At 37.2% G+C, this 21,770-nt stretch overlaps 2 protein-coding genes across 2 annotated transcripts in view; one reads left to right on the top strand and one right to left on the bottom strand.

The window, feature by feature from the left end:
* Positions 1-19,732, bottom strand: part of CD2AP (CD2 associated protein) — a 109,771-nt gene extending 90,039 nt beyond the window's left edge. Inside the window, exon 1 of the mRNA XM_033100608.1 lies at positions 19,456-19,732. Coding sequence (XP_032956499.1) covers positions 19,456-19,459 — 4 coding nt within the window. The 5' untranslated portion in view covers positions 19,460-19,732. The remainder of the gene's footprint in view (positions 1-19,455) is intronic.
* LOC117019154 (translation initiation factor IF-2-like) lies at positions 19,460-20,415 on the top strand (the record flags this gene model as incomplete). The annotated part of the gene is made up of 2 exons (XM_033100628.1): positions 19,460-20,122; positions 20,273-20,415. Coding segments are annotated over 2 exons (687 nt in total), but the record flags the coding sequence as incomplete, so codon positions are not given.
* Positions 20,416-21,770: the final 1,355 nt, after the last annotated feature.

Raw genomic sequence — 21,770 nt, 5'->3', positions numbered from 1 at the left:
CACCAGCGGTAGATTCCATCTCAAGAAACCACTCTTTGCTCATCCACATGAAGCAACACTTCATCCGTTAGTTTTATCACAAAACTGCAGCAATTCAGTCACATTCAGGCTCCACTTCTAATTCTAGTTCCCTTGCTATTTCCGCCACATCTGCAGTGACTTCCTCCACCGAAGTCTTCAACCTTCCTCAAAGTCACCCATGAGGGAGGGTTGGAATCAACTTTTTCCAAACTCCTGTTAATGTTGGTATTTTGACCTCTTCCCATGAATCACGAATGTTCTTAATGACATCTAGAACGGTGATGTCCTTCCAGGAGGTTTTCAATTTACTCTGCCCAGTTCCATCAGAAGAATCACTACCCATGGCAGCTATGGCCTGACAAAATGTACTTCTTAAATAATAAGACTTGAAAGTCAAAATTACTCCTTGATCCAAGGTCAAAGGAAGAATGTTTTGTTGGTAGGTATGAAAACAAGATTAATCTCGTTTGTACATCTCCATCAGAGGTCTTGTGTGACCAAGTCATGAGCCGCTGTAGTTGGAAAGGAATCTTTTTTTTCTGGGCAGTAGGTCTAAACAATGGCCTGAAAATATTCAGTAAATCATCCTGTAAACAGATGTGCTGTCATTCAGACTTTGTTGTTCCATTTATAAAGCACAGGCAGAATAGATTTAGCATAATTCTTAAGGGCCCTAAAATTTTCATAGTAGCAAAACAACACTGAGTTCAACTTAAAGTCACCAGCTGCATTAGGCCCTAACAAGAGAGTCAGCCTGTCCTTTGAAGCTTTGAAGCCCAGCACTTAATTCTCTCTAGCTATGAAAGTCCTAGATGGCATCTTCTTCCAATATAAGGCTGCTTCATCTACATGGAAAATCTGTCGTTTATATACCTGACCTTCATGAATTATCTTACCTAGTTCTTCTGGAGAACTTGCTGAAGCTTCTCCATCAGCACCTGCGGCTTCACCTGCACTTTTGTGTGACAGAGACGGCTACTTTCCTTAAAGCTCATGAACCAACCTAGCTTTACCCTTTCTTCTGCAGCTTCCTCACCTCTCTCAGCCTTCACAGAATTGAAGACCGTTAGGGACTTGCTCTGGATTGGGCTTTGGCTTAAAGGAATGTTGTGGCTGGTTTGATCTTCTATGGAGACCACTAAAATTTTCTCCACATCAGCAATAACATTGTTTCACTTTCGTATCATTTGTGTGTGCACTGGAATAGCACACTTTTAATTTCCATCAAGAACTTTTCCTTTGCATTTACATCTTGGCTAACTGGCACAAGCTGTAGCTTTCAGCCTATCTCGGCTTTCAACCTGTATTCCCTACAAAGCTTAATCATTTCTAGCTTTTTATTTAAAGAGAAAGATAGGCAATTCTTCCTTTCACTTGAGCACTTAGAGGCCATTTTAGGGTTATTAACTTGCTTAATTTCAATATTGTTGCATCTCAGGAAATAGGGAGGGGACCAGGGTGGAGCAGTCAGAATACACAAAGCATTTACCAATTAAGTTCACCTTATATGGGTGTCTTTCGAGGCACCTCAAAACAATTCCAATAGTAACATCAAAGATCACTGATCACACAGATCACCATAAAATGAGGTATGCCTAGAATCAAGTTCATAAAATCTGAATAGAATGCTATTAAAAAAAAAAAGAAAGAAAAATTGTTTAGCAATTTCTGCATTCTAATATGTCATACTTATTTGGGGGGGGAGAAGGTGGAAGAAATTCCAAGAAAATTTTCCAAAAAAGGTAAAGCAAAGAGACATTAAAAAAAAATGAAAGAAAACACAAGACAGATGATCAATCCAGACAATGCAACATGCATAGTAAAATATGAAGTTACATTCCAAAATGTTAACAGATATCTGACGTGATTTGAGATGCTATTTACGATGCTATTTACTTATCTCCTTTTATTTCATGTTTAGTAAAGAATTAATCTTATTCAAAAGACAGGTCTGGACTTGGCCTCATCTCCTGGGAGTTGATCTCTAGGATTTTTGGGAACCTTGGAGTTCCTTGGACACCTCTGTTTACCTGGGGACTGCACCAACACTCTAACAAAGTAATTATGTTGACCTGGGGACTGCACCAACACTCTAACAAAGTAATTATGTTGAGGGCTTTGGGCCAGGCAGTATCGTTCTACCTCTGGAAGGACTAGAAACTAAAATTCAGTCACATGGGCAGTCAACTGTATCTTCTTAATAACACTGGACATCACGGCTCAGTGAACTTCCCAGGTTGGCAGTATTCTGCATACTGTCACACATAATTGCCAGGAGTACTTAATGCAGTCCCTGCTTCCAGGGAGAGAAGACAACAGGAAGCTCCATGCCTGGAATCCTCCTGGACTCCATTCCATGCTTCTCTTCCCTTGGATGATGTTAATCTGTACTGTATTACTATCATAAACCAGAGCCAGGAATTTGACAACTTTCTAACTTCCTTTGTTTCTTTTTTTTTTTAATTAAAATTTATTGGGGTGACAATGGTTAGTAAAGTTACATAGGTTTCAGGTGTACAATTCTGTAATACATCATTTATATATCACATTGTGTGATCACCACAGAATATGACAACTTTCATACTGTCCTTCTAGCAAATTACTGAATGTGACAGCAGTCTTGGGAAACCGCAAACTCTGCAACTGGTGCCAGAAACAAGAGCAGTCTTATAAATATTAACTCACACCTTAGCACTTTTCTGTAATAAACATGTATTAATTGGGTAAAAACAAGTTACTAAAAAAACTATACTCATTAGACAGCATGTAACAACTGTTATTTACTGAAAACTCAAAACCGTTTAAATAAAATCTTATTTAATTCAAGAGTATACTATACAATTATGTGCAGACCATCGCGTCCAAAATCAGCACCCTCCATATTTTAAAAACTCAAAAAACTCACTCTTTCATTGAAAACTGGTATGTTAGAAAGTAAATTAACAAAACTCCTCCACCACTTAAAACAATTATGTTTGACTAAATTAAGAAAGGGGTTTACATTAAGCATTTACTTAAAGGTAGACTAAATAAAACGTCTAGGGGAAAATGCGTACATCCTGTAAACACTGCAGGATTCTAAAAGGTAATGCAGACCCTTGTCTATCATTAACGGCTCATCCACTGGACCCACACTTTTTTATCAAGCCAATCACTTAAGGTTATAAAGTCTTTGGTTGTGGATTACTCATCTTTCATTTTAATTGTAATTACCACTGAAAGAGAAAATGAACTTTAATTACTTTAGGTACTTATCAGCTTATTTTTAAAGAGTGAAGAAAGCAACCCAAATTGGTCAGATACAACATTTTAGCATTTATGTTATCTATAGGGATAATAAAGATTTTACAATATGGCCTCAAAGAACTTAGATAATTTGGACCAAACATCCCAGAAAATACAACTTAAAAAGCTGGAAGAAATATAAAAACCAACCTCTTAAAAAGATTAAAAAACTAAAAATATAGTAATATAATCAAATGAAAGAAATCCAGATGAGGAATGTAACCAAAAGATACAGTAAGTACGATACTGGGTTTACTTTTGCTCTGGGAGATTTTTACCAATTCTGAAGACATAACTGAGAGGTTAAACTGTACTTTCGGCAGCTCTGCAATTTTAGGGTATGAGAGTGGAGTCCAGGAACCATCAAGGGTGGTACCTCTGAGAAACCACACGTAAGCCCAGTTTAACGTTATTTGGATGATTCAGGAAACCTCACACCTTGACTGTGGATTGTGGTTCAAGATAAGTAACCAAAATCTTCTCTAAGAGAAGATATCCTAGACCTAAAATTGTTGTCAAGAAATGTTTCTTTAATTTACATCATCCAGAGAAAAGCAAAGATAATCAGGCATGTAAAGTAATAAAACATCTTAAATAAGTACCTAGAGAAACAAGAAATTGTCCAATAAATCCCAGATACTGGACTCATCAAATACAGACTTTAAAATAATATTTACCATGTTCACAGATATATTAAAAAGTTCACCTTGGAAAACTGACACACAGCTGAATATTATACATAGTGAGAATGCAAACTTGAAAAAGAACCACACAGGTATTCTCCAACTGAGAAAGACAATAACCAAAATTAGGACTCAACAGATGAGTTTAAAACTATATATTGGTTATAACTGCAGAAACTAACTAAAAGAAAAACAGAGAAACAAAAACTAACTAACATGAAGTTGAGAGAGACATTCTTGTCTTGTACGATTCCAACCTCTGCCTCCCTCTGCACATGGCTTCCGCCTCTGTGTTTGTCTCTGAAATCGCCCTCTCCTTACTCTGTATTAAGGACAGCAGACACTGGATTTATGGCCAATCCTTAACCTAGGATATCATGTTAAGATCCTGAGTTACATCTCTGCAAAGACTCTATTTCCAAATAATGTCACATTCATACTTACCAGAGCTTAGGACTTGGACATATCGTTTTGGGGACAAAAAGTCCATCTATCACAAACATTTAAATGGTAATTTTAATGAATTGCTGGAGGCTGAGTGTGGAATATCATGAGCAGGAAACTTCTGAGGACTGTAGTCTTAGTAGAGCCCAACACTTCCGTAGGTTTTACTTCTAGGAACCCCCTACAGGTTCTCACAGTGAAGAGCCCAGAAGGTCTCTTTGTAGTTTCCGGCAACGGGGAAGGGAAAAGTAATCACTGTGAAATAACTAGGAACCAAGAATTCCCCATAACAAAGACCTCCACTCCAAGAAAAAGACTTCACCAGGGCCTTCTCCCACCTGCCTCATGTGGGGGATGGGACGAGCTAAGAAAGACGTAAAAGTCACAGTCCCAGAACACAGACCCATTAAAAATGTGAGATTTAATTCTAAAATTAAGGATGCTTCCCTTCCCATACACCTTACGACCACACCAATGGGACTCCACCAGGGTGATGCGAGTTAATTACTGCTGAAGGAGTTGCACGACGCAGGCACCATCTGAGAAAGAGTTCACAGGGAAACCCAAAGACAGCAGAAAGTAAGTATCTTCTGCAAAGAGAAAAATTAATTTAAAAAAAGAACAGAACATCCAAGAACTGTGAAACAATTTCAAAAGCTGTAACATATCCATAATTGGAATACCAGAAAAGCGAGGAGGAGCAGGAAACAGAGCAGAAAAAAATACGTGAATAATGCTGGAGAATTTTTCAGAATTAATAACATGCAAAGTACACAGCAAGGAAGCTCAGAGAACACAAAATTGGATAAATGTGGAAAAGTCTATACCTAAGCATACTATATTCAAACTGCAGAGAACCAAATACAGAGAAAACCTTGAAAGAAGCCTTAAGATAAAAAACTTTACCTTAGGAAGGGATAAGAATTTCCATCAGCCTTCTTTCTCTTCTTAAACACTCAAAAAGGGAGTGAACTATTTAAAGTATTGAAAGAAAACACTACCAACTCTAGAATTCCATATTCAATGAAATGATCCTTCAAAAGTGAAAAACAAAGATTTTTCTCAAACAAAAACAAGAATTAGTTGCCAGCAGACCTGCCCTGAAGGAAATGCTAATTGAAGTTATTCAAGGGGAAGGAATTCGGATCTACATAATAAAAGGAAGAGTGAAGGCAAAGGAATAAATGAAGGTAAAACAAAATCTTTTATTTTTCTTATTCTTAATAGATGTAAAAGATAACTGTTTAAAATAATAGTAACCATGTATTGGATGATTATAGCGTGTGGAAAGGTGAATGAATGACAGCAATGTCATAAAAAGGAGAAATTGGGAATACTCTACGGTAACCTACATTACATTACACATGAAGTGGTGTAGAGTTATTTAAAGATGAACTCAGATTAGTTATAAACATATATTACAAACTCTATGGCTACTACTAAAATAATTTTAAGTATAACTGACATGCTAAGAGGACATAAAATACAATCATAAAATGTTCGACTGAAACCAGAAAAAAAGAAAAGGGGGTAAAAAAAATCAATGAAACCAAAATTGGTCATTTGAAAAGATCAATAAAATTCATCACTCTCCAGAAAAATGATGAAGAACTAAAAAAGACTCAAATTATCACTAGACTCTACATTCATTAAAGAAAAATAGTAAAGGAAAACTATAGATATACCGGTATAAAGTTTCAAAGTTTTGGGAGTTGGGTAGTTTCAGATAACCTGAATAAACTATTTTAAAAATTGAGATTATAGTTATAAACCTTCCAGAAAAAGAAATCTCCAAACCCAGATGGTTTCCCTGGCAAATTCTACCAAATATTTAAAGAAGAAATCTGCCAGTTATACACAATGAGATACTCCTACACATCTATTAGAATGGCTAAAATAAAATTACAACAAGGATGTGAAGTTGAAACTCACAAAAAGAATTTGGCAGTTTCATATAAAGTTAAACATACACTTACCACATGACCCAGCAATCTCACTTCTAGGTATATACCGTATTTCCACGAAAGCAAGACCGGATATTATATTAATTTTTGCTCCGAAAGACACATGAGGGAGTATTTCCAGGGGGTGTCTTATTTTTGCATGTACAACAATCTACATTTATTCAAATACAGTCATGTCATCTTCTGGAACATCATCATATGTACTAAACACATCCCTTTGGCTGACGCTCTTAACTGGGGCTTATTTTCAGGGTAGATCTTATTTTCGGGGAAACATGGTATTTACTCTGAAGTAAAACTTATGCTCACATAAAAACCTATACACAAATGTCCCAATAAAAAGCTCTTAGCATGAGACCTTAACCTCAAGCTTTGTCCCAGAAAATATAAGCTTTCAGACTAAATTAGCATTTCAGTTTTTCTCAAGATACGCAGATTTATAACATGTAAATTCAGAATTAATTTATATTAGGTCAATGGTTCTCAACCAATATAATTTTGCCCCACTGGGGACATTTGGTAATGTCTGGAGACTAGATGCTCAGCATCTAGTGAGTAAAGGCTCGCGATGCTGCTAAGCATTCATCAATGCACAGGACAGCCCCCACAACAAATAATCTGGACTAAAAGGTCAATACAATATTTCCAAGGTTGAAAAACACTATGTAAGGGGAACATGCTACATATGTATTTTCATCTCACACCATATCCCATAATTCTAATTGAGTAAAAAGGAATTCTTAAACACACATGGAAGGAAGGAAAGAAGGAAGGGAGGGAGGGAGGGAGGGAGGAAGGAATGAAGGGAGGAAGGGAGGGAGGAGGGAGGGAGGGAGGGAAGAAGGGAGGGAGGGAGGAAGGAAGGAAAGAAGGAAGGAAAGAAGGAAGGAAGGAAGGGGAGGGGCGGGGAGGGCAGGGCAAGGAGGGAGAGAAAGAAACGGAAGTACCAAAAACTGTGGAGAGAACTTTCTAAACTTAAAGCAAACAAAACAAAATTTCAAAGCAAACAAACTGGAAACTGGGAATAAATATCTGCAGCAAAGAAGACAAAGAATTAAAAGTATTTGTAAGAATCAAAGAAAATATATAAAAATCTACACTGAAAAACAAGTAAAAGAAAGTTAAGTGTTTAAAACGGAACTGTGGCCACTTTAGAACTTGATCCTCAAAGGGAGAAGGGCGGGAGGGGTAGAAGAAACATTTTTACTTAACAACTTGGCTGCAGGTGGGTGTTGGTGGAATTATTTTTTAAGGAGTTTACTAGTTGTTAATAGGTATTTATTTTTAATAGTATATTTTTAAAAACAAACTTGTTAATAAGAAAATAGTGATTTTTTTTAAAACAATGTCAAAAAACAAGCTTAATTTTTTTTTTAATCCAGAAAAGTTTTAAAACATTATGCACAAAAATGTTGACGGCAATATAAAAATTTTCTGGCTGTTCAGCCTTAATAAATATGTACTCCATTGATATTGAACAGTCACTTCATTAAAAAATTACATAAACAAATTGCAAACAGGTTTGAGTTATATGGGCATTCACTACAGAATGTTTACTTTGGTTTTGGTCAATACAGTACAAATATCACAATGGTATTTAACTGGGTCTCTTAAATGAACCATAGTCTATGTAATACCACTGGTTGTATTATACCACTGAGGATTAACCTTTGTTTATTTAATACATCAAAGGACAAAACATAGAAAGTTATACAAAAATTAAAAACAAATTGCAAGTTCAGAAACAATAAGCTTTATTGCCAAAGAAGAAATAGTATGATAAACACTTTAATGACTCCATCTCTTATTTCCTATTAAAAGAAAAAGAAAACATACTTATATTTTTTGTCTCCACGATTAAATATTTCTTTACCATAAAGCAAAAATCTTTACTAGAAACTCCTTATTTCCAGGACTATCTTTATCATAAATGTCATTAACCAATGACATTTCATTATTTAGATCCCCTAAAGCTACCCAGATCCATTAATCAAAACAGTAATTAAAAAGCCCAGTATCATCCCTAAAATCTTTTTAGCTATATATTAGAATTTGTCATTTATTTCCTCAAGCTTGTTTCAATAAAGAACTGATAAGCAGCATTTCCCAACTGATAAGGTAAATCCATTCATTCTTAAGATATATATAAAACACACCCTTTCTTTTTTCTATTTCAAATAGAGTGCAAACATTTACATAGTATCATATATACTTAGCACATATCCAAAAAAAAGAAAATACGGTGTAAGTAAATTTTTACAGTATTACATTCCTTTCAACATTACTAAATCAGACCAAAGGTGACAGATACCCACACACAAAAAAAACCTTTATCAAAAGTTAAAAAGGAAAAGATTTAATCTCACAGACTGATTAGTCCAAAACAAAGAAATTACGATGCACATATGATTAATGCCACCTCCCAAAATAATCCTAAAAACAGCAAACACAAAACCCATCTAAAGAGCAAACAAGTTTAAAAATTCAACTGAACATTCTTTATGTAGATTTTTATTCCATTAACTTTGAGAAAACACCAGAAATTAGTTTTAAGTACATTTCACATCAGGTTAACGATTTATATGAATATTCGTCATAAAGTTTTATAGAACTCACCAAAAAAATCCTATGTACGTTACTTAAAACGTGTAACATGATTAAAATCTGTTAAGTCTTTTAGGAGAAAATAGTTACCCAAATACATGAGCAATGTTAATACCAATCTACCATTTTAGGTGATAAGTATTTAAATTTCTTTATTTTTAAACCACATTAGGATAGTCATTTCAATTCATATTACTTGCTCTGTTCTCCTTATTCCCGAAGTGTTTTAAGAAATAATTAAAAGGACACGCTTTGAAATCAGACCACTGCAATTTTGAGCCTACCTTCACCACATCCTGTTTCTGACCTTGGGTAAGAATCTACTTCAATTTCTGAATCTGAATACTGGGAACAATGATGTTTTACCCCAGAATGATCTCTTGTGGGAATTAAATGCTCACTAAAATGCTTAGCATTAAAAGCATTTCCCTAAATGCCAACAAACAGCAAAACATCAGCTAAAAAGAAATCGTAAGCTTACCAAAAATTGGGAAGTTGCTACAAAAGAGTTTCACTCGCTTTCCAAGTAGACTTTACAAACATGAAGTGATATAAACTGCAAAACCAGTAAGAATAACCAGAATCATGGAAAATTTTGACTCATTTTCGTTTCTCCATATTTTTAAGCACCCACCAAAAATGCATGCATACAAAAAACAATAACCTAAATTCTTAGAATCAAAATTCAAATTACCAAAAAACATTATCTGGTCAGGGATGCGAGCAGCAGACTATGTTTTACTCATCTTTGTATTCCCAAATCCCATCACAGTGCCTGTCATAGAACACGTACTCAACAGCAATTTGTAGCATTAAAAAGATATATTGCCTAAAATTTTAAATTATTTCCACATAGGTATAATCACACTCAATACTCATTCAGCAAATATTTGAGTGACTGACTGCTACTGGAAGGCACTTATTCTACGTGGGCGCTTGGATACATCTAAGGAAAAAAAAAAGCTCTACGCACTCACTCCTGGAGTTTATATTCTAACAGGGTGAGACAGAAATAAACATAATAAATAAGGAAATCACATAGTAAATTACAATGTGGACAGAATGGATTAAAAAAATAAAAAGTAGAGCAGGATAAGAGGATCAAGAATGCCTATTATCTGTAACCCAAATGACACCTCTCAGAAGAGGCAGGAATTCGTTCCCCATGTTATAGCAGTTAAGAGTACAAGCACTGGAATAGGATTACCTGGATTCAGTACTAATTACTTACGGCTTTGGTCTTTGTTTCCTAATCTGTAAAATGAGAACAACAATACCCCAAAAATGTATCATCTGCTGTGATAATTAAATGAGGTAACATCTGTAAAGTGCCTAAAACTATGCCTTAAACAGAAGTATTACCTAATAAATATTCACTAAATGTTAATACCTATCGTGTTTTCCCAAAAATAAGACCAGGTCTTATATTAATTTTTGCTCCGAAAGACGCATTAGGGCTTATGTTCAGGAGATGTCATCCTGAAAAATCATGCTAGGGCTTGTTTTCCAGTTAGGTCTTATTTTCGGGGAGACACGATATTACAATAATATAAACACGGTATTACAATAATATATTACAATCTCCTGACTAATGATTAAGCAACTGGAGTGCAAGGATCTTGCCCACCTGTTTTAGTGATTCTGAATGTGCTGTTTGATACATACAAAGAGCTTCAGAAATATTTGTCAAATTTAAACCAAAGTATTTACTAACAAGATAAAATTGTAATTATTATTTTTCTAGGGAAAAACAGTATGGGATATGACTGATTAAAGAGAAGTAGAAATGTTAGGATGTGGAAAAGAAATCATGTATTAGCTTTTCAACAGTCCTTCAGAACTTTTTTCAGATCAGAGCTCACTGAAAAGCCAATAAAAGTTATAGACCCTTTAGCCAGAAAAATTCCATCACAAAGGTCCATGCAAAATTTTATGTTTAAAACTGACAGGCTAGTAAAATGTTTCCCCCAAGTCATTTCTGAGAACTTAGTATCTCCAATAATTATTTGTTTTCCTTTTGAGATTTTGACCAACAGCATCATTTCTTTGTGAAATACTACTCCTAATCTTACTTATCTCTAAAGGTAAGAATTACAAACTGAAAGGAAAGCTTTCTTATTACTAAAGCCGATTTATACTTTCAAGCAACAACCCAAATGTCTTTCAAAAGCTTCAAATTCTCTAATCAACAGTAAGCCAAGAGCCAAAAACTACATTTTATTTAGAAAACAGAATGAAATAAACTTTAGGCCTAGTACATGCAATCCACTAAACTGAATATTTTTTTCCATGAGAAAATATATTTATTTAATTACATTGAATTGTTATTAAACATCACTACAGAATTAATCAAATGAGGCCAAAAATGATTTATCATTAACAAACCTTAAAATAATGCAATTCCATATAACAATTTACAATTGCACAATACTTTAAAACTATTTTCATATATACTCCCATTAGATTCACAAGAAACCTGTAGGGCTTACATCGTAAAACTGCACTGTCCAGCTGGCAACCACCAGCCATAGCTGTCCACTGAGCAAGTGAATTGTGGCTAGTCCAAATTGAGATATTATATTAATGTAAAATAAACAGCAGATTTCAAAAATAGAAAAGGTAAACTGCCTCATTAATAACTTTTTATATTGAATATATGTATTTTCTTTAACCCAACACATCCAACATATTAAAATGAATTTCACCTGTTTCTTTTTTTAACATAACCACTAGAAAATTTCAAATTTATATGTAATTTATCAATTCAGTAAGCTTCAAAGAACACATGTATACCTGCTTCACAGCACCCATTTAAGATGGTATAATTTTACAGTTCCACCAACATTTTTCAAAGTTATTTAGAACAAACTTTTTAAGTAAATTAAGCCTTTATGCCTAAATTTGTTTATCATGATAAACTGGAGATTCATATAGAAGTGTCTCTCATCTGCAAACAGGTCATTTTCACTTTATTTACTGTAAGCATTTAACATCAATGTCACATACAGGGAGTAGGCAATTCGACAGACCCACCTAACAAAATGCTTAGTATCTCAGATGACTGATTCTCTACTAAAAGGACTTAAGAGCCTCAATGAGTCCTACAGAAAAGATGAAAGAGTTTATTTCTAAAATGAAAGTTAGACCTCATCCACCAACTTGAAACAGGAGCTCCGTAAGGCAACATTCTGTTAGTCTGGTTTTGGTGGACATATTTCAATACACTTAAATTTTGTATTATTCATTAGACTGGCCCTCTATCCCCAATTACTCCAAATTAAAGTATTACTGAATCACAGACTTAGTGGACACATACCAGGTTCCAAATTTTCTGCTAGTTATTAAGAGTGTTAACAAATTTTTTAAACAGAGGACGTGATGTGGTCTCCGCATCAATGAGCCAGGAGCAAGTAAGGTCAATACATATAAAATGAAGAGAATATGTATTTTTTATTTAGGCTATAAACTATGAGGTTCTAATTATAATTCAATTGGGTTTTATAAAATATAAGGAATATAAGAAATTTAGAAAATTTTTGTGGGAAAGGGGTTACCTTGAGATTTAAAATACAGCTTTTACATTTCCATTTGACATTCATTCTGAAAATTGTGAACTCTCAACAGATTTATTTTCGTCACTTAAGGTAATTTTTTTAAACTGCTTCATAAAGTGTTTGATAAGAACGGTCTACCTAGTAGGTAAGTAAAATTGGAGTCTTCATTTTATATACCATGCACACATAAACATTCCAAAACAGCAGGCAACCTGCTGCAGCAAAGCAGGAATTTCAATGTAAGTCTAATCAAAAACTTTGATATTAGCAAAACAGATTTCTAAATGAAAGTTTGAAAATACACAGAAAGACTATCCATTTGAAAGAGCAACTTTAAATGTTTCCTAAAAACATTATGATCTACTTTAGACAAGATTGTATGGTCTCGATTTTACAAATATATGAACTTCTATTCTTATAATACAAAACAATTGGGCACTTGTTTATTACAATAACCATGATAAACAAAAATACTCTGGGAACGACACAGCTATAGTTAATAAAGTCAGTCTAGATGTGAGGTAAATTTTTGGCCCCCTCAGAACTTGAGATCTGATGGGTATAAGAAGGTTAAGACAGTTTTAATATTTCAGGGAAAGGGATCTTAAAGACATCAGTCCAAATGAAGGCATGCTTCAGTCCATAAAGACTCAGCACCAGGAGGAGGAATAAACTTTCTTGACCACTGCCAAGTACTCCCTATGCCATAGGTCAAATTAATGAGATGAACAATTCCAACATGCCTTCCAATGTAAGAATCTATACGCTAATCTCCCTCATGCTTCTCCAGTACATTTTAACATTTCTGACATTGGCACATATCCTTTTAATGTACTATTAGTTCCTGTCTCGTTTGGATTTCTAGTGATTCACATGTGAAGTCTTATTCCTATCACAACACTGCAAACCATCCCAACACATTCAGATGCTCATCAACAACTAGACGGAGGGAGAGGCAGGAGCATTTATATCAGTTTCCAGGGGTTGTGGGAAATTTTTTTTAAATCCAGATGATTCTAATAATATGCCCAACCCCCAATACTGCTGTAAACTACCTGAGGCACCACAACTTGTATGTCCTGATACCCCTAGTGCCTAGCCCGGCATTAATCACAATACTCACATTAGGGCAAATTCTTGATTAATCTCATCTAAAACTCCTTTCCTTGACGATGTGACCTTGTGACAGAACCTTTCTTTCAACGTTGGTGGTAACTGCTTGCTACTGTTACCATATATTATGTATTTTTCTACTAGAAACTCCTAGTGATTAAATGCCACACAGTCACTGGCTTTTATAATTACCTGGACATTGAATCATCAAAAAGAACCTAAACTAAGTGGCACTAAAATAGACACTAGAATTTAGGATCCTACTTTAGTCATTTCTACCTTGCATATTAGTTGAGAAACAGAATAGTATCATGATGGGAAGTTTAACAAAGTATACAAAATGTGAAAGATTATGAAATGCAAGTCTGTTGGAAGCATTTAAAAGACTAATACGGCATAAATAGGCTCTAGGAAAGAAAAAGTCCATAGCACTGCCATATCCGACACTAAATCAGCATCTAAGGCTAGATACCAATTTAGAATAATGAATTTTTAAAAAGGAGAGTTTCTTCTTAAGAGTAAAAGCTCCTTTAAGTGCAAACAACTAGTAAAACAGTGAGAAAGTAGAACATCCAGGCACCTGAGACCTTCAGAAACTAACAAAATCCGAAACAAAACAAAAAACAGGTAATATCAAATTTAGTCCAAAGGAGGAAACACTTAGGAGCCCAGATGGAAAATCGCTATCCCACTTGGGGCTAAAAGCCAAGGTTATGACCAAAAAATGAAAGTATTTCGTACAGTATGGTCTTGGGTCAGAGAAGCCCTAGTAAGACTGTGAAGGGAATTCTATCTGCTTAACAGTGGTAATAACTGACTCTGAAATAGTCTGAACATCCATTTAACATAAACCTAAAAGAAAGCTGGGAGGAGTGAAGTGGGGGAATGTGAGGAAGGACTGAACAGGACAAATACACTCTACAAAAACAACCCCCCCCAAAAAAAGGCAAGAAAAGTCTATAATACCTGCCAACACCCCTTCAGTGAAACCAAGGGACCAACAATTAGTAGTACTTTCAAGTTTCTTATGCCTTATTTGCCCATTTATTATTATACTGGCAATTATGAATACTTAACACTGTTAAGGATTGAGCGCTTGTTTCTAAAATGGAAGGGTATGTCCGGTGTATGTTGAAACTTTGTAACCTGCTTTGCACTGGGTCTGAAAGGAGAGCACTGTGGTGAAAAAGAGATAGCAGCAAAGAAAACAAGCAGACACATTAAATCCCAGGGACCAAATAAACAAAGGGAATAGGAGACTGTGACCAGGGAATATCCTCCAGCATTCCGATAGAGGATTTCATTTCACCCACCATTTATATCACGTTTATAGATCCAGCTACTATGTAGACAATTAACGTGGTCCCAAGACAAAAAATATGTCAGATCTATAGCTTAGGAGTTCAGCATCTTGTCAATTTTACTGCTTGGCGCACCTTAAACAATTTCAATACCAAGCCATCCTGGAAAGAAGTATCTACCTGTATATCTCGTAAGAGACATGGACCCTGTCTGGTTTTGCTTCTAAAATGCGAACCTGAACCTCTACCCGTGCCTGCTACCAACCACCATCCCATTCCCACACCACACCAAGCGGGCCTGCTCCTTCTGTCCACACCCTGCCTTTTACTACACATTACCTCATGCTGACAGGCTGACTGTAGGCATATACCATTACGGATGGACGGCCATCCACATTTTCCCAGACCAGTTTTCTGGCCTCTCCCGCATCTAAAAAGACATAAATCCTGCTTGAGGTTAATCTGCGTAGTACTTGGATATCAAATCCTACAACTAAGCACGTCACAGCTAAATCATAATGATTACCCAATCTTCCTAAATTGCAATCACATATTAGGTTTATTGAAAGAATAGCCCTTTCTTTCACAAACTAAAACTTTCAGCTCTCTCACAACTTACTTCACCAGTTTACCTAGGAAGCAGATCTGCAGCAGATCTTTCCCATTTTCACCCAAATCAAGAATCATTATATCTCTTTCTTTGCCTATCTTCAAGCCCATGACAAGACACCATTTCTTTATATAATTAGAAAATTAAACATTTATCATACCTAAAAGTACATTTAATAGGATATTCCATGATTAAGGAGGGGAGAAAAAGAATCACAGATTTGAATTATGTATTAATAAAAACTTGGAGGTATTTTTGTTTGGCAATATGGAATGAACTAAAAGCACTTCACATTTTATAACTTTTTTATATTAAATGTTTTAAAATTCAGATCACCTTATTAAGTTAATCTGACATTTTATTTTGCAAACCTGTCATTTAAAGAGATACATGGCAAACTTGAGGCTAGTTTCTATAGGAAAATATAAAATATTATGAATGTGAATTTTCACACTTAATGTGATTTCATGGAGTTGTAACTATTCAAAGTTTGAAATACTTAGAAATATCCTATCATGAGTACTTACTAATTAAGGAATACAACTGATTATTAGATTTGCTAGAGATCCATCTTTGAAACAAAAATTTCCTAATATTCCTCTTTTATGCTCTGGATTAGTTTAATTGAAGTAAATCCTGAGACTGAAAGGTGAGCCATTAGCAGGGAATTTCCATTTGCCACTACTTATCTGTATGAATCAAGACTTTCTCCATCAGTGCAACAAAATAAAGAAATAAATCACCATTATGCAAGTGCATATGTCATTTCTAAACCAATTGCATATTTTTGCCCATTGAAACTACCTTATTTAAACATGTTGACTTATTTATGAGATTATAAAAAATAATTTAAACAAAAAAGTTCATAACCTTATCTAAAATTAAGAGATTTTCATTTCTTAAAATCCACTTAACTTTTTCAAAAACAGAAGTTCACTCATAGTAACACTTTTGTGCCACTTGTTTTGTTTTATTCCACTCCAAAATGCAGATCTGTACTTTGGGAATAAGAAAAATAACTACTGCTTTTCTAACTCTCTAACTCTCTCCCCAAATTCTTTCACATATAACACCTCAAATTTCTTTATGATGAATTTATAATGTAGAAATTAAAAACAGTGCTTTAGTTTAACATAAAATACACAGTCTCTGCTAGTACTCGTCCTCCTTCGTCTTTCCTAAACTACTAAACTTACTACCAATAATGGACTTTCTCACAGTATACCCAATATTGAAAGTATTTTCCTACATAATTTTTCCAAGGAAATAATATATAAAATTCAATTTCTGCATTAGTACAAAACCATCTCAGCCCACTGGTCCTTTAAGTACAATATGCTGCTTCTAACCAAGATCAAAAATTAAGTTGGTTTTTCAAGTTGGTACAAGAATTGGGGAAATCATTTGCAAAAGAAAACAGCAACCTGCACTAGCACTATTCTAAGCACTTTATAAGTATTCGCTCACTCAATCCTCCTAACAACCTATGAGGTTGATATTTTCAATCCCATTCATAGATTAAGAAACTGAAGCAAAGAGGTTAACTAATTACTCAGTCACAACAGCTAGTAGGTGGAAGACAGGATTTGACCTTAAACTGTTCCAGTCCAAAGCCCACGCTCTTAACTCTAGCTGTACCACCTAAACGTAGGACCCATCGCTTAATAGGTACCCAAGTTATTTCAAAACAAAGAAATTAAAGACTTTGATAAAATACTATGCAAATATTTTAAGCTGTCATCTTAAATCATGACAAACAAAACAAAGAAAATGCGACTTATATTAAAGAGGAAACTCCTTTAAATCATTTTGAAATTTTAATATGGATTATTACGTAACCAATAAAGTTAAAGTATACATTCATATGGAAATGTCTGACAAATACCTTTCAAAAATTAACTGCAAATGCCCCCAAGTAATCAACCTCCAAAACACATTCTGAGTAGTCAAGGTGAGAGTATGCAAACATCACATTTAACCAAGATAATATGGCAACTCACCCAACCAGAATACAGCAAAGAAGTCACTAAAAAAGGCCTCTGAACAATCAAAACAGTTACTTCAATGTCCAAGTATTGACACTCATTTACTTTACTCAAGAGTCTCACACACTAAGGGTCTACTTATTTTTCCCTTATAGAGAACTACAAATCTCAATGATTTCCACACTTGTAGAAAAACTAGAGAACGGAGTGTGAAGGGGGACTTATCACAGTGACAAGCACATCCAACAGCAAGCAGAAAAGTATTTAAGTAACTTCAAAACGCAAAGGAATCTGATCAACAATCCTATATACAATCACCAGATTCTCAAGGCATCACTGTACCTGATAGAAGATAAATTATGACCCCAGGTCATCAAGAGGCTTAATTATATTCTCCATCCTATTCAGAGAAGAATTGCATATTTAATTTTGGTATGATTTTCAACAAAAGCAGTTCAAGTGGATTTATAATTTGATGCTTAAAGGAATAAACCCTGAATTACCCAGTAAACTCGACTAATCAATTAGAAAGGAATTTATTTTAAACTTCCAAATACCAAAGGTTTTATTGTTTGAGTTTAAAAGCACTGTGTACAAGTTACCTGAAAACAAGAGGGCGATGGAGGAACATAAAAGTAGAAACATAAAAGTAGAAAGCCTAAGAAAACACAGAAGAGCAAGGCGAGCGTCTATAAACACTATGCTTCAAGCATTTCCCAGAAAACAACGTGTGGGCAGAAGGTGCCACATCACCAGTATTCTGTATTTGTCCTGCTTCTAAATCATTTGTTAGTTTCAAAAATTAATAATTTTGGTGAATAGCTTGTTGGTACGAAGCAGTATCAACTCTCAACTGCAAAAAAGTGATAGCCTCCTCCTAATTGACTCTACAAAACCAAAATTAAGATTACTCTTACAGAACATGCGTATGCCTTATGGTGACACAAGTTTATGCTTTCAAGTGGCACACTGATTTTTTTCCTAATGCAGCTCTTTTCAATTGCTTCTTTTAAAAAATCGAGGGAGACAGTGCCTAGCCCACACTGCACTTTGTTATCAAAAGAATTGTTACACGACTCAACAAAACTCCCTTTCAAACCACATTCTGCTTTCTCGGGCTCCCAACAAAACTTGAAAGCACTCAGTAAATAACATATAAGGCCTTGTACTTTTCCCTCCACTAGCAAGGAAGTCGGACTCCAAACAGGAAACTGCTTCTCAAAGGGTTCAACACAGAAATCCCATCAAACCCCAACCCAGTCCTCCATTAGGGATTTACTATTTAAATGCCAACATACTGGCCTAGGTAGGAACGGAGTCAACACTCAAGCTCCCCCGTCCTCCAGGCATCCCTCGCAAGTTTTAGCGGGGGGAGCGGGAGGGGGGGCGGTAGTTGCCTTTTCCAACATAAAAAAGGCAAAAACACAAAAAAACTTCTTCTAGAACCAATCTATACAAAAGACTCGCAGAAGATAAACAACAAGTCGAAAGTGTTACTTTGTCAAGTTTTTCGATCAGCCTCCCCCACGGGGATGGAAAGAAGAAGGGGCTGGGGAAGAAGCAAGCTCACGGCGGAGTGCAGCTGGGCAGTGGGCAAGGAGCCCTGACTGAGCGCCCTCATCCCCCATTCCCTCACCTTTCCCGTGAGCAGAAAAACGAGGCGAGGAAGGAAGCGCGACAGGCAGCACCCGCGAGCCCTCCGCCTCATTTCTCCGCGGGAAGAGCGAGCAAGGTGGAAGGCAGGGGACGGAGGGACGGAGGGGCGGAGGGGAGGGTTCGTGGCGGCGCAGGGACTGACCCCCGTCCCTTCCCCGCGGACCCCGAGAAGGGGGACGGCCGTCCCGGATCGGGAGGGCCGGCCTGGCGGTGGGAAGCGCCCCCGATCTCTTACCCATGCTGGGGGCCCCCGCGGGGAGAAGCCCGGCGCCGCTGCTCCTCCTCCAGCTGCTCGCGCGGCCGCTGTAGCGGCAGGAGGCGGGCCCTGCGCTCCGCTCTTGCCCCTCCTGAGCTCAGTCGGGGCGAGGAGGCGCCTCCATCCGCCCGCGGCGCTCCCCGGGCAGTCCCGTCAGCGCGCGCGGCCCGTGGGGAACAGGCGGCGGCGGCGGCGGCTCCTCGCGCTTGGCCTCTGCCGAAGGCGCGGCGGCGGGAGGGCCCTCCTCCGCCCGCCCAGACGGCGGCTTTCCCACCCTAGGTCGCCCCCGCCGGGGTGGGCGGGACCTGCCGGGACGCCTTGGCCGCTGGCTCCAACCCGGAGCGCCGGCCGAGCCCGGGAGCCCGCCCCTCGCCTCTTCTTCAACGCCCGTCGCTCTAGAACGCGAAGCCTAGGACTGAGGTGGAGACCCGAACCGAGACCGGGAAGGTGTCAGGAGAGAGGCCGGGGAGGAGGCAAATCTCGCGAGAATCCCTCGCTCCCCCTGCCCAGCCCCGCCCCGCCGCTTTCCAGCTCACCACCCGGCTCCCCTGCTGGTGCCAGGTGCGGTGACGTCACGGCCGGGGGTCGCGCGCTACCGCCGTCCAGGTGCGGCGAGCGGATGAGGGAGGAATCCGGGGGAGCTGCGGTTAGTCCTCGGCGCTCCAGTTCGGTGCAGCTGGGCCGGAGGTTTTGTAGGGTTTGTCGCCTCAGATGGTACAAAGAGATTTTGCTGATAGGCAGAGTGAGGCTGCGTTGCCCCACTTCGGAGGCAGCGATGTGGTGGTGTTTTCTGCAGAACAGCAAGCTCCGGGGGACCTAAAAGAAAGAGGCGACGAGAGAAAGGGAGTGAGCCCCGCTGACTTTCCATCTTCGGAGGCCCAGCTGCTACCGCGACCCCAAAGTTACCGATCAGAAACATTTCTTCGTCGGAAAAAAACCCTAGGCACAAAATAAATTATATTTTCCAAAAATAAATTATTGGTTTCCTTTAGTCTCAGCTTAAGACAATTTTTAAACTTCTTTTCTCTTTTGGAAGTATAATTTGTTACATGATTGGGGGGCGAATATTCATGATTTGGAATATTCCAGGCACTTTTTTCTAGCCTCAGTTGAAGCGGGGCGTAGGATTATTGTAATCAAAAGCTTTCCTAGAGTTAAAAACAAATATAATTAATTCCTCCAGCTTTTTCCCCCCTCTTTTAAGTAGACCCAATTCCGGTACAGATGTGTGTGAGAGGAACATTTGTCGAATGCCAACTACTGTGCCTAGTGCTTTTTAAAGAAATTATGTCATTTAAGTCTTACAATCATCCAATATTGAAACTGCCTTTCCCTTTGGAGCCAGGCAGACGTAGGTTTCTGAAACTCAGTACAACCATTACTTTTTGTAGGACCTTGGAAAAATTAACCTCACTGGACTTCAGTTTCCAGAGTCCTTGTAAAAAGTCTTTACAGTTCAAAACAGTGTCTGGCACATTATAACACTCTGTAAATATCCATTCCCTATATCCCATCCATTCTCCTATAGCCTGCTTTTACCATCTTTTAATTCTTTTATTATTTCTAAAAAGGTTGCATATAATTCCTTATAACAAGAATTGTTGGTCACAATCAGAAGTCAAAAAGGAAACAAGGAAAAAAATTAATATGCACACCTACACAAGACGCACATGTTGTCTGTGTTGGGTTAGAACCACAGAACACATTGTGCCTTTTTCAGCCAACAAATAGGGAGTATTATGTTCATTGTCCCCTACCAAGCAAACCCCCCAAAAGAGCTGTTGTACAGCTCTTATCCTCAAAGGTTTTGCATTCTAACTAGGAAGTGAGACATTAACACATAGTTTGTTAACAGTATGAGGTAATAAAGGTCAAATGCCTGAGAATTTAAAGGAAAATAAATTATTATGGGTAAGGCAAGATTCGGGAAGAGGTGTAAATTGAAAAACTTCGAGGAAGGCAATAATTTCATCCTGGAGGAATCCTAGAAGAGTGTAGGTGGATATGCAAACAATATTTCTGAGCCTTAAAGAAATCTGTGTGGCTCCAGCAGCATATAAGAAAGTAAATCATTTAAGATTTGAAAGAAAGAGGCTGGTGGGAGGCAAGTCAAAATTCATGAAAAGAAACAAAGAATAATATAATATATTGGATGAGAACTAAATTCCTAGGTCTCTAGGATCCTAGACATTTCAAGAAGAAAGACTAATGAATAGAACTGAAGAGAGGTTAAGAAAAACAGGAGAGAAAAAAGATCACTGGATGTGACAATAAGGTTACCTTTGAAAATATAA

This window comes from Rhinolophus ferrumequinum, chromosome 3, assembly GCF_004115265.2.
Source record: "Rhinolophus ferrumequinum isolate MPI-CBG mRhiFer1 chromosome 3, mRhiFer1_v1.p, whole genome shotgun sequence".
Lineage (NCBI taxonomy): Eukaryota > Metazoa > Chordata > Mammalia > Chiroptera > Rhinolophidae > Rhinolophus > Rhinolophus ferrumequinum.
Note: the sequence above shows the minus strand (reverse complement) of the source record. Positions and strands in the feature narration are given on the sequence as shown.